The sequence below is a fragment of the Rhagoletis pomonella genome, unplaced genomic scaffold, assembly GCF_013731165.1.
Source record: "Rhagoletis pomonella isolate Grant_MI unplaced genomic scaffold, Rhpom_1.0 Rhpom_scaffold_00005, whole genome shotgun sequence".
Lineage (NCBI taxonomy): Eukaryota > Metazoa > Arthropoda > Insecta > Diptera > Tephritidae > Rhagoletis > Rhagoletis pomonella.
The window spans coordinates 43,488,815-43,504,213 of record NW_023458559.1 but is presented as its reverse complement, the minus strand read 5'-3'; the positions used below and the strand labels follow the sequence as shown (position 1 = coordinate 43,504,213).

Sequence of the window (15,399 nt, the reverse complement as noted above, 5' to 3'; positions counted from 1 at the left end):
ATATGTACATACATATGTAGAACATGTGCCGAATAAAGATTGTTCGGTTCAAGTTGGGTACCCAGAAAAGATGTAAATCCGTAACATAAAAAAGTATATAAATAAAATTCTTATTTATTAAACATTTGTTAAGTGTGAAACGGGGCTCGATACACAATTGGAGGTACAATTGCCTTACGAAAGGTTACCGCTATTATTTTGGCATGTTGTTTTTGTAGGATTCGAACTTGGAAATTATTGAGTGATAGTACGTACACGAACCTTCAACCACTCGATTACGCCGAGCGGAAATTCTATTGACGGTAAAATCTTCCTAAAATAAGCTTTCGACTAACACAAACCTTTTTCGCTGCCCAGTCTGATAGAAAAGCTTCCATCCTGGCAAGTGAGGAATTCGATTTTTCTTACAATATTTTAGTAAAATTTTGCTAAACAACGAAAGCAAATAAAAATTTCACTCAGTGCTTTGACGACGACAAACGAAGATGCCGATAAGTATCGAATTTTATAAGATGACATTTTAAATTTGTTCATTGTGGTGTAACTGAGAGAAGACTAAAAGAATACATATTTATTGCAATCAACCGGATCTTTAACTTCCTCAGCTTTGAACATTTTAAAATCTTCAAAACATAATATAGTTGGTAATTTATACATTTGTCTTTCCCGCAATCATTGTACTTTATTATTTTTATTTAAATAAGTATTAATAAGAAAACACCTTAAAAAGAATAAGAGCCCTAAACAAATTATAACTCAAATATTTAATTAGTTTGCCATTTTTCCTACATACAACACAAATGCAATGTTAACCACTTTCAATTTATTAACGAACGACCAGAGTTTACAAACATATGTATACTCCGGTATATTGCCATAAAAATCACTATTTTTTAAATCTTAACTTTATTGCTCAGGTGCAATTTAAATTCGTGTATACATACATATGTATGTACGTATATACATATATTTACGGTGGCTAGGTGATTTAAGCGTTAAATAACTTCATTTCGTATTAGTCTGTTAACATGAAAAATAAATATTTTATCTTTTTTTTTTGCAAAAATGTACAACCAATTGTAAAAACTTTGAATGTGCCTTTATGTTAAAATACGTCTAGTTGATTTTACAACATAGGCGCTATTCCTTAAAATCAGGTATGCCTTCGAAGGTGCAGCCACTACGTTGTATAATTTGACGTGCTGCCCAAATGCCGGCACGTATGCAAACGCTAAGTTGCTTCTTTTGTATGTACTGTGCCAAAAAGCCACCAACAAAAGCGTCACCAGCGCCATTTGTATCGACAATTTCTTCCGATTCCAATCGGTGCACTGGGAATTCTTCAATGGAGTGCTCTTGTATAAGTAATACCGGTAAGTGACCTTGTGTTAGCACTATTATCCGTGGCCGATCAGCATTCTCTTTAGGCAGAGCCAACATTTTTTTGCCAATCTCTTTCATGTCCTTATCATTCCAACCTTGAGCAGCTGCGAACGCCTCAGCTTCCTGTAAATGAAAAAACAAAAAACGTATACTACATAATATTAATGAATATTTAAATTTAAGCTACCAATTCATTGCCGAATAGGATATCCACATAAGGTAAAGCAGCCATTAATGGTTCCTTGAAAAACTGTGACAAAAATGGTGCACTCAGGTTCATCAGAAAAGTGCGTTTACGTTTGTGCGCGTGTTGGGCAATATGCTGAATGCTTGGCGGACTCACGGTTAGGAAGAAGCCCTGTATTAGATAAAAAAAAAACATAGTGTATATGAAACTGTGTATGCATTTGTAAATCAAACCTACCGATATATAGAAATATTCGGCATTATCTATAAGTTTCTGGTTTTCAGGCGTAAGCAAATGATCTATGGTAAAGTTATTAGCCGCTGCCAAATTGGCACAGAGCGAACGATGAGTACCAGTAATAAGCACGCCACATGTGCCAGTTGATGCTTCGTTGTTGCGCTGGTAATGCACATTTACACCATTCGAGCGCGCACGCTCTTCAAGTATCTCACCATAACGATCATGGCCCACACAACCGAAGAATATAGCCACATCCGGCTTTTGTAACATCCACTGGCATACACGCAATGAATTTTGGACTGAACCACCAGCAATAAAATCGGCACTATACTTTTCCACTAGTTCTTTATATAGTGGCATATGCTTTTCTTCAGCCAAAATAGCGTCATTTGGTTTTAAATCATATTTCTGCAAGAAATTTTCATCGACAGTTGCCGATATATCCAGCAAAGGATTTCCGCAGCCGACCAAAATGCCTGTTCTGAAAAAAAAGATTAATATACTCATCTAGATAATTAAATTAGATTTATAGAAAAAAATTATAAAAGTATTAATTTAATCACATTTTTAGTAAGTGTTTGTTTGCTTTTACAATTATTAAGTCTTATGCCTAGTGTCATTTATTTTATGTCACCTTATCGCCACTTATTTTTATATTTTGATAATAGATATGTATGTACATTAGGGTGGTCCTTAAATGTAGGAAGCACATTTTTGAGACTCAAAAAATTAAAATTATTATTGTTTTCATCTAATACCCAAAATCGATACTACTATAGTCGAAGATATCACATACAAATTTTGGCCCCGATTGGAGTGGGTTAAGGCGTGGCGCACAGGGGTCAAAATTCAGATTACCCTACGAAGACGTCTTAGCCGACTCCAATCGGGACCAAAATTTTTATGTGACATCTTCGACTTTAGTAGTATCGATTTTGGGTATTAAATGAAAAAAAATTGTTTTTAATTTTTTGAGTCTCCATGGAGCATCTGACCTTTGACACCATTGCGACACGCCTTAGCCGACTCCAATCGGAACCAAAATTTATATGTGATGTCTTCGACTACGGTAGTATCGATTTTGGGTGCGAGTTGGCAAAAAAATTCATTTTAGTTTTTTGAGTCTCTATAGAGGAATCTGAACTTTGGCCCCTGTGCGACACGCCTTAACCGTCTCCAATCGGGACTAAAATTTGTATGTGAAAGCTGTGACTGTGGTATTACCGATTGAAGGGGTGAGACTGAAAAAAATCGCTCATTTGATTTTTTTTAAGGGCCACCCTAATGTACATGTTACCTCGAGTTAATCCTTTACGCTTTAAAGCAAAATTTCATTGGGTTCTCAAACGATATTTTATGGATTAACCAGCCATAGGTATAGTTTAAAATTCTCTTTTTTGCGAAAGGTAACTTATTCTTTTTTAATCGAAAGTCAAACCTTCTCTATTCACTTAGGTTTATTAAAATATCACAGATAGGTATTTACATATGAAATTGGCGAAACTTATCCTAAAACAAAGAAGATTTTTCGTAGCTACTGCAGAAACATCAAATATATTCCCTTGTGTAAAGAAACTGGTTTCGCAATTTTCAAGATACATACCAATGGAATACAGTTTTTACATGTACATAGGTACATATTTAGGTCCTTAAACATTTGGAGAATCTTAAACGTTAAACTAAGTATTTCTCGTTATAGTGCAAGAATAAAAGCACGTAACATTTCACTATCGACAAGATCGCTTATAATTATTGTAATTATCAGTCATAAATACTGAGGTTAATGACGTCAACCAAAACTGAAGCGAAATCTTTTATACACGAGCTAAACCAAAATAAGGCTATAGGTTAGCTATACATATGTACATATCGCACACCGTCTTCAAAAGAGTCACAACTCAAAATTTGAAATTTTTAAGTTTATGCGCTAAAAATGTACGCGGAGCTTTTATTTACCTTTCAGCAAGAGCTGGAGCAAATTTTTGTTATAATTTGATAAAAAAAAACCTAAGGTAAAGTCGCCCTTGCCCGTATGATTATCATGTGCTAAGAAATAGTTTTTCGCATTTCCTGACAAACGTATTATTTTGAGTTGCAACTCTTTTGAAGACGGTGAAGATCCATTCATACAAAAATAAAACATAAACATACATACATATTTTTACTGAAGTGTAAGATCTTCAGTATTTAAATAAAAACTAATACAGGAAGCGTTATATACAATCATAATGTAGATATGTGCACATGTAAGACAGACGTTTATATACATATGTACGTATGTATGTATGTATGTGCACATGTGAATATACTTTAGCATTCGCCCAGCCGTTCTTATCAGTGAGCAGCAGTGCAAACCATTGAAAATTGTATCTATGTACATTTCTTATTAAAAACTATCAAATGTACAATATAACTGCATCCGTCCACACTATTTTCACCTGTTATTTCACTTTTATTTTTATTTTTTGTAACAATAAACCTACCTTAAATCCTCACTCATTATGTAAATACGTTGGAAAAAATGTCAACACTTTTTCAACTATACTTGTTCACAAGTTAAACTTCCGGATTTTGTTTATAAGTTGTAGTTGATTCACAAGTTCAGAGAAAATTGATAATCCAACTCCAAGCACACTGACCACAGTGGATTCACCCTTACCCCATGGAAGCTACAGTGCAAAAGTGTAATCAGAAGAAACCGCTAAAAAACACATGGCACTAGGTGATGTAGCAGCAGCAGCAAAAACAACACAATCCACACACCTATCCATACAGGCGTGCGGGTACGTGTATACAAAACATATGATTGACTTTGCACTGGGTGTAGTTGGCATTTGTTGGCTCCAGCTGTCAAGCAGTGTACAGTGGATGCCATCGTACAGTTTCCTAAGTAAAAACACTATCAGCCGATTGCCAAAAATTGCCTACAGCTGAGATCACCTGTTTTTGGCATTCGCTCCTATCGTTTACAATTTATTCAAAATACACTAATACACTGAACCAAAAACACCAATACAAAAACACACCTACAGCCTGCCAAAGAAAACGGAAAGAAGAAGAGTTACGTTACTTATGGAACTGTACCACGATTGAGAGAATACAAAGGTTGCGCCGATCTCGGACCGCTATTCCTCTCTTAACGAATTTGACAGAATCATTGTTTGCATGACGTCACACTTGTGCAACTTGTTTACGTTTTCCTTGCAACATTTTTTCTTCTTCTTCCATTCTTGCTCACGTTTTGGCATTCCGCTCTCGCAACTGCACCAGTGTGACGTCACACAAAAGTTATTCTCAAAAATCCTCTCTGATCGGCGCAATCTTGTATTCTATCATTCTTGGAACTGTACCAAGAATGATAGAATACAAGTTTGCGCCAATGAGAGAGGATTTTTGAGCGTAATTTTTGTGTGACGTCATCTTGGTGCAATTGCGAGGGAGAAATGCCAAAACGCATATAAAAATATGTAAACAATGCAGAAAAATGTGTTAATTTTAATATTACATGGCCCAATTTTACAGGAATCAATAAATATTCAAAGATTGATTAGTTAGGAACACGTTGCAATAATTTTGGACATGTAGTCCTTTAGGTAAGTACGATTTTTAGCACATGAAAAAATGGATGTATTAACAGTGTTTGCAATTTCATGTAGACCAAAAGGAAGGTGTGCAGCAAAGAGAATTTTTGGACTCGCCATTGTAAAGCCATGCAGAGTGCATATTTATATTTGTGGACGGTAGCCAACCACCATAAACTCCACAGCTGTTGACTCCACACGGAACACTTCATTTTGCTTTGTAACGTCTCAATAATTGTTTAAAACCACGTAGAAATATTAACGCACAAACACTGAAATTGAAATGAATTGAAATATCACGACCGAGTGTGCGAAAATGTAGTCGTCATGTAATCGTTGCATCATGATTGTGACGATGAAGTAACCATGATTGGACGACCAATGTGCAGAAAGCCTTAGTGGCTGGACTATGAATACGCGCCATTGCACGGTGCAGCGGTATTCTATCATTCTTGACGCGAATTTATACAAGCTGGTTTTTGTTATCGGATCCGCTGATTTCAGGGCGAATTTATACCTTTTGTCAAAATTGTGTGTTTGTTGTAAATTTGCTTTGTACTGATTGTCAATGTGCGTATATTTGTTGATGTAATTTTTGTTTTTATTCTGTCAACACCACCTCATGAACGAAAGACACAAGATCACGTAAGAACAAGAGAGTGAAAAAAGTTGATTTTTTTAGCGGGTTCTACGCCATCTTGTTTCACTGGAAAACGAGCGAAAAGTAAACAAAGCAAAGAAAACAACGAAAACCAAAATTAGCTAAAATTATTGTCAGCCACTTTAAACGCACAATTTAGGTAAAATGATGCAACAAAATGCTTTGAAATTGTGTTGTCATGTTGAATTAACTTTTCTTTGCTTGAATAAAAGTGTAAAATAGTGGTGCTTGTGATGTAAACAAACGCTCAGCTGACAAACCCGCTTTCGGAAACTTTTTTCCCAAAACCAGTTACAAATACAACGTCGCGTTCTTACGTGATCTTGTGTCTTTCGTTCATGACACCACCTTGTATAAACTCGCCTTGAGCAGACTGCTTTTACACAGTTCAAGTATTGAATTCAATTCTGCTCGCATGTGGAAGAGAGGGGGTGAGAAGAAAAGGGACGAGTACACATGCGTCTGTACCGTCAAGTCGTTTCAACTTTCGTGCTTTGCTTTTGGCATTTTCGTTGCTTCCCATTTAAAGAACCAAAAACTTGAATTCAACAGAATTGAAACGTGTAAAAGCAAATAGAAAACACAAAAGAGAATGAGCAAGAATTGCTTTCAAGTACTTGAATCATGTAAATCGGGTGTCAGAACCAAGGGGAATCTATACAAGGTGGCGTTCAAGGCGAATTAATACGAGGTGGTGTTACTGGCGAACTTAGATTTTCGCCGCGGTACTTATTAATGTCAAAATTATGTGTTTGTTGTAAACAAGGCTAACTACTGGATTATAATGGAAGTAACGGAACGGAGTGAACTGTCACTTAATTATCTATTGTATGGGCAATGAATTCAAACGATTATAATGCACTTGAACGCAATGTAAAACGGAAGCATCTAAAATCAATAGATCCTTACGAATTCGCCGCGGTTTGTTACGATTCGCCCCGTACATTATAACCAAGGTATAAATGTTGGCTGGCGACCAACTTTGTTGAAAGCGATTAGTTGAAGGGCCGTTCAACCAAAAGTAGAATGCAAAGTTGAACAATGCAAACGTCTTTTTATGGCGAATATTTTTATATTTTTTTATATATTGATATTTTTAGCCATTCAATTTTTTTTTTCGTGTAACCCTGCGTGAGTTGAACGCAAAAGTTGCCTGAAAAATCGCTCGTGCGAAAGCCCTATAAGCATTTATTTCACCATGGCTTGTACTGATTGTCAACCCAACAACAAAAGTAGCCTAGTGCAAATGTTACAATGTAAGAAGCCAAAATTTTTCCATAGAAAAAGCGCCATACGTTTTTAATTGATCTATTTTTATATTTATGTAAGATCCCTTTCAGACACGTCTTGTCTTGATTTTAAGACTGCTCATTCGTCGGCGAAAAGGGTGTGACGAATGTACTCTTCCCCTCTCTGTCACCTCCTCCGCCAACCAACTGAGCAGACTTGAAAGCAAGACTTGACTTGTCTGAAAGGGGTCTAATACAAACATGACTTCTGATGTACAGCTTTAATTAATCAAGTATAACGACAGTGTTCTTTGAAAACTAAATAATAATTTTATGAATTTATTAGTCTTTCAACTTTATTCAAATAAAACATTTTAATGTTAGCTGAATCATTTTAGCCATTTTAGCCGTCTTTTTGGCAATTTGACATTCGCTCAAGAAGTTCTGGCAACACTGTACGATTGTGTAATTTGACATTTTAACGTATTGAAGTTGGCTGCTGATGTGCCGCAACCTTTCTTTCCGGTTGTCAAAAAGGTACGGGACGAATGAAATTTTTTATCGCAACAAATAAAGATTTTGTATTCGATTTAATGGCTTACATCCGACTTACAATACGTTTTTTGTTTTCTTATTTCAGTGCAGAGACGACACAAGTAGTTAAAAATGGCTGACGTTGATGTGTAAGTTGAATTCTCCGTGTTTATTAACTAACTAAAAATCTGTGGTGAAAGAATACAGTGAAACAGTAGGCCACATAATGGACAATGTTTCTCCTATATAATAAACATTCATATTCACATAAACATTTCACATATTATTAGCTACTGTTAATCATGGATTTTTCCTTTCATATATTGACTTACGCTAATTTCAACTTAATCGCGACAGTGATGTGCCCTCCGCCGCGCCAGTAATTGGTGACAAAATGGACATCAATACCGCCCTGCAAGAGGTGCTGAAGAAGTCTCTCATTGCTGATGGTTTGGTTCATGGCATTCACCAAGCGTGCAAAGCTTTGGACAAGTAAGCTATCGTGAATATGTTTTTATTTTTTCTTACCTTGAATTTAACTTTAATTTCTCTGTTTATTTCTTAGGCGCCAAGCCGTTTTGTGCATCCTCGCCGATTCGATGGACGTTGATTTATACAAGAAACTCGTTACTGCACTCTGCCATGAACATCAAATCCCACTTATCCGAGTAGATTCTCACAAGAAATTGGGTGAATGGTCTGGGCTATGCAAGATCGACAAAGAGGGCAAGCCACGTAAGGTCAGTGGATGCGCTGTTGTGGTTATCAAGGATTTTGGTGAGGAGACCCCTGCTTTGGATGTTGTGAAAGAACATCTGCGTCAAAATAGCTAAACGCGCTGTGTGTGTTTTAGTTTTGAATAACTTTCAACAAATATAGTGATTTGTGATGTTAGAGGATCACAAAATATTAAAAACCGTGTGTTTTTGAGCAAAAAATCTTTTATAAATAAAAAGTTTAAACCAGATACATAAATATTGAAGTGCAGTGAATATATGACGAAAATGATATGAATTTGCAGAAGTGATAACTCGGAGGTGTTGCTTTAAGCTTTAATGCAGTTGACTTTGTGCTGCGGCCAGTCGTCCAGTTGACATTTTCTGCAAAAAAATGTGATAGTTATTCAATTGTATAAAAGCAAAAACTCAAATCTCTGACCTTGAACAGTAATAAGTAGTTTTACAGTTGGCGCACTTCTTCACTGCATTAGAAGCACATTTGCCGCATTTTTTTCTACCAGCCTCATCCTTACCCGTTTCCACAGTTTCAGAAGTTTTTTCTGTTCTTGCAGCCTTCTCCTCGAGCTCGGCCAGCAAATCTGTATTGTATGCCGTATTCAAACGTTTGGCTATTTCACATATTTTATCTTTATCAGTACACAGAAATATTTCCTCTTGCTTTTGAGCTACAACAGGAAAACCACCAATGCGTTCACACTCAGCTATAAGCTTTTCGCGTATTTCTGGTAATTCTTCGAGAAGCAAGTTAGATTTTTGTTTCGTATTCTCATTACCGTTGCCGGCGACGCCCAAAAGGCAAAGGTATTGCTTTAACTCAACTAAAGGTGGAAGTTGATCGAGTATTGTCTCCAGCAACAGCCCTTGACACTGAAAAAGTTGTCAAATTGATTCAGGTAAAAACGGTGGCAGAATAAAAAAATTGTACTTTTTTAATATCTGTTCATTCATGGTTAATGTGCGTACACAACATACTCTAAATTTGCTATAAAATTAAGATATTTTACTTTAGACAGATGCTTTCGACGTTCTTCGTTTAACTCATACGATGTCATCAAAGATTTATTAAAGAGCAATTGTCGCATGCAAAACCAGCTTTGCGCTTCTTGTTTGGACACTTTGTTTAAGTCATCACCTTGCACCAATAACCACTTTTCATCTGTGAACACATAATACTATAATTCCTGGCAATGGAAGTGAGTAATGGTAAGCTTATGTAGATATATGTACAAATGTATACCAATATAACGTTGCAGTCCTTTATTTGTGCGTCGCTGCCAAGGACGAAATTGCAGTAAGTCTGCTATTAGCCAAGGTACATCGTGCGTTACCACCATGCGACGTGAGGCACTCAACGGTATTGAATCGGCATGCTCTGCCAGGTAGCAAAGTATAGAAATGCAACGCATGCCAATCTTATAAATTAAATCGCGTTTTTGACGCTCTAACTCGGATAAAACAGCTTCATCTACATCAACTTTTGATTGATTTTCATGATAACCCATGCTATTACATATAAGATAAAAATGTATATACTGATTAAGTATAATAATTGCTATGAAACAGTACGACTTTCGAACCTTACTAAACCAATCACTTGTGCAACAGCCAAAGCGCAGTAGTCTACCAAATCAATAGCTGCTTCCTGCAGTGCCTCACATGCGCTCACATGGAAAAGTGTGGTGTCTAATAAGGAAATAACAGCAGCTTCGTGAAAAAGCACTGTATAGATGAGAAAAGTAGCCTGAGGATTGGGATCGATTTCCAGCAGGTGTGGTAGCACACGAGTTTTCCATAAAAAAATGCTGTAAGCTTCGTGTATAAGCACCTGAAAATCAGAAATGTGAAGATAGTGTTGCGCTTTTATAGCTTGTACCTTCAACTTGTCCCGGGATATGAGAAATTCTTTCACTTCTTCTTCACGATGTTCGGCTGCTTCGAGTATAGCTTGCTGGCTTAATTTTATAATCATTTCGTGAACGTCCACCCACTTCGTGCTCCCTATGTCGACCAATTGAAATGGGCGAATGCTTTCGATGAAATAAGATAATTCCTCAGGTAAAACAAAATTGGACATCATTTATGTTCGACTTATATTTCGTTACAAACGCTTTTTTCTCTTTATGAAATATAACTGAAATTTTGTGAAATTTCTTTTTCGGTGTTTGATCGATTTGATCTGATGGTTCAAACAAGGTTGCTAGGATGAAACATATCGTCGATGTTTTTGCAAAACGGCAAAATCGCCGTTGTGGCAAAAATGAAATTTGGTAACCCTGAACTCCATGCATCGAGATTTATGCATAAAAGTCGTTAAATCGTTATTAAAACAACAGATTTAAACCGCTTTTTCGCTCCGGTAAAATTTGAGTGCCGTAAGATAGGCGGTTTTGCAATTGGGCGATGGGCGGTTTTGCAAAAACATCGACGAAATGTATTTGTACATATATACAGTGAACCAATATAAAAACTGGGAGGCGACGTTTTAGCAAGTTTTGGCAATTTTTCTTAAGTTTATTTAATTTTTATTTCTAGTTTTTGAAAGTGTAGCTGTTTTCTTAACAAACACCACATATCGTCACCTGAAATGCAAAAAGACATAACAAACATCGTCGCTGAAATACAAAACGTCGTAACTAGTAAAACATTCAAAATCCAGTTTTTGGTTGACATGATGCATTTCATCGAATTACCAACCCACACATCATTTTATGAAAAAAAATAACAAAAATTTTCGTCACGACTTTCCATTTCAGTTACGATGTTACGTATTTTTGCATTTCAGGTGACGATATGTAAATCTTAATTTCAGACTTTGTGAAAAAATGCTGAATATTCTGGAAAATTTCACAAAATTTTTGTTTTAATCAGCATATTTAGAAAGAATTCTGGTATATATGCAGATTTGTAGTAAATTAAATTTGAGTATAATATGGTGCAATTTGAAGTAGCTGGGGCTTACCGTTGGTTTTTCGCAATTTTTTATTTTTTTTCCCCATACAAATTATATTAAACAATTTTTGGACTTATATGGTTTTTGTTATGTAAACAGCTATACTTTCATAAAGAAATATTCTACATTAAATAATATGGCCCGTAGTTATAGTCAAAATAAAGTCCACTCTAAAGTTAAAAGCAGCTTTTTGACATAACTTTCAATGGGATATCTGTCAAAGAAACCTGCTTCTAACTTTAGAGTCGACTTTATTTTGACTATAACTACGAGCCTATGTATGTATCTCAACGAGCGGAAGTTCGCTTTACTAAACGGACAAAATATAGAAGTGCTAACAGTATAGATGATATGGATTTCCGCGGGAAAGGTCTATGACTTCGTCATGCATGTTTAATAAAACAACAAGAATGCTTTTACCATTACATACATACATATGCTTACTATATTGCAATTAAGGATTCGCTCAAATTTTGTAACATTTTGCACATTGCCATATACATTCAATAATGCGTATTTAATACAATACTACTAATTGTTTGTAGTCAAATTGCCAAAAGCATAAAACATATATGTACATACATATATACGAATAATCATAAAACAACGGATTTAAAATAGGGTAAATATAATTTTCATATTATGAATAACTAATTAGCAAATGTTTGTTGGATTGCTTGCATATGTGACACTGATGTTGGTGGGACACCTGCAGGGGGTGCCGCTGCCGATGTTTGCTGTGCGTACATTTGTGGCGGCATAGGTGTTGGCTGTGTCGGATAATGTCCACTTGTTGGTTGCACTTGCGGATAAGTGGGTACCGTTTGCGCAGCTGGATACGACAGTGGTACTGGTGCGGTCATGTATTGTTGTTGTTGAGATGCCATTGAATACATTGGTACCGTAGCCGCAGTGGAAACAAATTGTGGTGGTAATGTGACCTGTGGATATGGCAACTGAGTAGCTCCTGTGGCTGTGGTATTACCAGAGACGCTAGCAGACGATGTTGGTTGTTGATCATTAGAGCCGGGAATAAACAAATTGCTGGGTGGTGGTATATTTGGAACATAGAACTGAGATGGTTGCGATATACTTGGACCAGCAGCTGGAAACAAGGCACCTGTTGTGGCGGTACTCTCGGTACCCTTTTGATCCTTGGTTACTCCAATTGGGTTGATTACAGGGTTTACTGTCGCAGCTGTTATATCAAAACTGCTACTACCCGCTATACTTGCTGCTTCAGGATTGAAGTATGTTTGAAAAACGCTCGGTTGTTGTGAAGTGGTTGCCGGCGGAACTCCAGCTGCGGATTCCGTTGATCCTTCATTTGACAAAGAATTTTGCGATTGTTTAAAAGTGCTCGTCAAAGGAGGGACGTAAGGCAGTGTTGGTGTGATGAGTGGTGTTGAGGCTGCCGACGTTGTTGGTATGGTGCTTGTTGAAATTGGTGCTGTGTTTACTGGTTCGATTGTGGTTGGTGCCTTTGCGACCGATGTCACTGCCTGTACTGGTATACGATGTAAGTAACCATAACCAATGCCGCAACCCAATGCACCCTCGCCGCCCCAATTAGAATTTGGTTTAATAGTGACTTCACGGCAGGCATCGTCATCGATATTGTATACGTACATTTTCAGTGGTTGATTTTCGTGTGTTTCAATTAAAGTAAATAGGTCATCGTTTTCATGACGTATAGCATCTGCGCCAATAACATAATCTGAATATGCACGTAATCCTGCGATTTCAGCCGGTGAGTTGGGATGTACTTCAAGAATGTGCCAGACGTTTTCATTCGCACCCTCGAACGAACAAAAGCGTATACTGACACCCAGCAAACCTTGACCACCCCATGTTTTACTTGGAGTTAACATCAACTCTCGCACAGTTTGGGTCTTGCTAGAGTATACCGTTATTCTTACAGGCTTATCAACATTCTGACGTAGTAACTCTTTCAACATGTCGTTATCCTGATCAAGACGAGTGCCAGCAATGGCAACAATAAAATCAAAAAAGGCTTCCAAACCTGCCTTTTGGCCAGGAGAATTGTCTTGCACTTTTAGTACGTGGTATCCTTCGGTGCCACCTCCCGGTACCTCTATACTATGGCTTGAACCCATTTCTGGCTATAGAGCAGAACGAATATATTTGTTTTTCTGAAAAGTTCACAGAGTTATCCAGCAGAGCGCGTATGAAATGTTTATTGGGTTTAAAAATTATTAGTTTGCCTTTAAAATTAGTTTTTCCAACTTTTCCCTACTTTGTTGGGAAGTCTTTGCGTGGCACAATCAAAAAATAATCCAAGATTGCATTTTTTCCCCTAAATGTCAAAATTTAAGAAACCTGCCATATTGTTTAGAAATTCTTAAATTTTTTTTTCAGTGGATGTGGATTTTGAAAATTTGATCTTTCTAAAATATTATTTTAATGGCATAATTTTATACGTATTTTCTGTTTGTTAATAATAGATTACAAAATGTTAGACATCCAAAGGAGCAAGTTTAATTTTAATTTGTTAACTAGATTTGTTTTTATATTTCAATGGCAGCTTCAATTTTCAGATTGTCACCTTCGAAATGACGTGTTCGCCTTCAAAACAGATGAGCAAAGATCATTACCATATATACATACATACATCATACCTACCAAAATTGGCCTCATTGGTTCCCGATAAATATTTTTAGGCTTTAAAACATCCTCCGTATGCGTCGGAAGACATATTTATTTAGATATCGACCCCATATCAAATCAAGCAATGGATTCGACAACTGCTACGACAGTCGAGTCTACGTATGTAACCGGAACGACCCAGATTTATATCTGGCCAAGGACTGTCACTCTAGCTACACTCCCTAAAAACTCTTTGAGGAATTTGTATGCTGTTACAACAACAACAACAACAAATGACTTGGGGAAATCACCAAATACTGTTCAGCTAGTTTTACCAGCATATAAAACATAAGTCGATTTAATTAAGTTTTTTTTTTATTAAATTAAATGCTTAGACTAATTACGAGCAAAAACACCGACACTACTTGATGAACGGTAAACCCTATCGTTGGAGTCATTAGCTTTGGAAGCCGAGAGAAGCGCTCCATACATGTCTACTTCATTGCGGCGGCTACCTGATATTGTTGTTGTAGTTTTTGCACAGTTTCACGGTGTTTTGTCATATCTTTTTCCATATTTTCCAGTGTATCAGTTGAGCTTTTCAATTCTTTTGAAATATACTCTATGCGTTTGCCTACATTCTGACGCGAATCCTCCAGATCTTGCTTGACAAGCACAGGACCGTATAGCTTGTAAACTTTATTATCTGGACCAAGAAGATTTAGTTCGTCAAGCACGCATTTGTTTTCATTCAGCTGGGATTCCAGCAGCGTACGCTGTTTTACTAGTTTTACGCAGGCTGAATTAGAATTTCACATTTTAATAGTATAATTAAAAAAAATTGCAAGATTATAGCTTGCACATATTTAGATACCACAAACCTCCAGGAATGTGTCATATCAATTAACCGGCGTTAACTTACTTTTTTGCAAATTTTGGTACGCTTCCAGCTCAGACTGCAATTTCTTTACCAATGCCGCGCTGTTTTTATCCATTTTTTCACCAAGCTGTAATTTATTGTTTCTAATTAATATTTTTTAAAACAGTTGGTGAATGCAGAAATGCAGAATCTGGAGAACCACACACGAGTTTTAAGCGCAGCGAATTCACGCAATGACAACCAAGGCGAATTCAGGTGACAACCAAATCAAGGCGAATTAATTGACAACTATTTCAAGTGCAAAGCTGCCAGTTTCATTCAATTAAAATTATTTAGTTAATAACAAACAACGTAAATCTAGATTATTTTTTACTCTACACACTATTTTTGTAAAAAAATTTTCACCA

The 15,399-nt window shown here is 36.5% G+C and overlaps 5 protein-coding genes across 7 annotated transcripts; 1 reads left to right on the top strand and 4 right to left on the bottom strand.

Annotated features, from left to right (window-relative positions):
* Positions 1 to 660: 660 nt before the first annotated feature.
* LOC118739011 (adenosine kinase) lies at positions 661 to 4,625 on the bottom strand. Of its 3 annotated transcripts, none has more exons than XM_036470091.1 (5): positions 4,574 to 4,625; positions 4,294 to 4,479; positions 1,808 to 2,291; positions 1,571 to 1,741; positions 1,037 to 1,506 (listed from the first exon to the last, which is right to left on the bottom strand). In XM_036470091.1, exons 2-5 carry the CDS (start codon positions 4,308 to 4,310, stop codon positions 1,141 to 1,143), a joined length of 1,038 nt encoding a protein of 345 aa, XP_036325984.1. In that variant the 5' UTR covers positions 4,311 to 4,479; positions 4,574 to 4,625; the 3' UTR covers positions 1,037 to 1,140. The 3 variants fall into 3 exon arrangements, with proteins under 3 accessions (XP_036325985.1, XP_036325984.1, XP_036325983.1); XM_036470090.1 differs by having other exon boundaries at positions 4,294 to 4,511; positions 4,574 to 4,608; XM_036470092.1 differs by lacking the exon at positions 4,574 to 4,625 and having other exon boundaries at positions 661 to 1,506; positions 4,294 to 4,569.
* A 3,172-nt stretch (positions 4,626 to 7,797) lies between these two features.
* LOC118739012 (40S ribosomal protein S12) lies at positions 7,798 to 8,790 on the top strand. The gene is made up of 4 exons (XM_036470093.1): positions 7,798 to 7,818; positions 7,922 to 7,964; positions 8,173 to 8,307; positions 8,381 to 8,790. Exons 2-4 carry the CDS (start codon positions 7,948 to 7,950, stop codon positions 8,646 to 8,648), a joined length of 420 nt encoding a protein of 139 aa, XP_036325986.1. The 5' UTR covers positions 7,798 to 7,818; positions 7,922 to 7,947; the 3' UTR covers positions 8,649 to 8,790.
* A 50-nt stretch (positions 8,791 to 8,840) lies between these two features.
* Positions 8,841 to 10,779, bottom strand: LOC118739010 (zinc finger MYND domain-containing protein 10 homolog). The gene is made up of 5 exons (XM_036470089.1): positions 10,133 to 10,779; positions 9,793 to 10,058; positions 9,560 to 9,711; positions 8,974 to 9,422; positions 8,841 to 8,915 (listed from the first exon to the last, which is right to left on the bottom strand). The coding sequence occupies exons 1-5, from the start codon at positions 10,630 to 10,632 to the stop codon at positions 8,861 to 8,863; spliced, it is 1,422 nt and encodes a 473-aa protein (XP_036325982.1). The 5' UTR covers positions 10,633 to 10,779; the 3' UTR covers positions 8,841 to 8,860.
* Positions 10,780 to 11,916: 1,137 nt separating this feature from the next.
* Positions 11,917 to 13,815, bottom strand: LOC118739009 (Golgi reassembly-stacking protein 2). The gene has a single exon (XM_036470088.1). It carries the CDS (start codon positions 13,620 to 13,622, stop codon positions 12,156 to 12,158), a length of 1,467 nt encoding a protein of 488 aa, XP_036325981.1. The 5' UTR covers positions 13,623 to 13,815; the 3' UTR covers positions 11,917 to 12,155.
* Positions 13,816 to 14,577: 762 nt separating this feature from the next.
* Positions 14,578 to 15,218, bottom strand: LOC118739014 (probable prefoldin subunit 6). The gene is made up of 2 exons (XM_036470095.1): positions 15,035 to 15,218; positions 14,578 to 14,911 (listed from the first exon to the last, which is right to left on the bottom strand). The coding sequence occupies exons 1-2, from the start codon at positions 15,105 to 15,107 to the stop codon at positions 14,607 to 14,609; spliced, it is 378 nt and encodes a 125-aa protein (XP_036325988.1). The 5' UTR covers positions 15,108 to 15,218; the 3' UTR covers positions 14,578 to 14,606.
* Between the last annotated feature and the right edge of the window lie 181 nt (positions 15,219 to 15,399).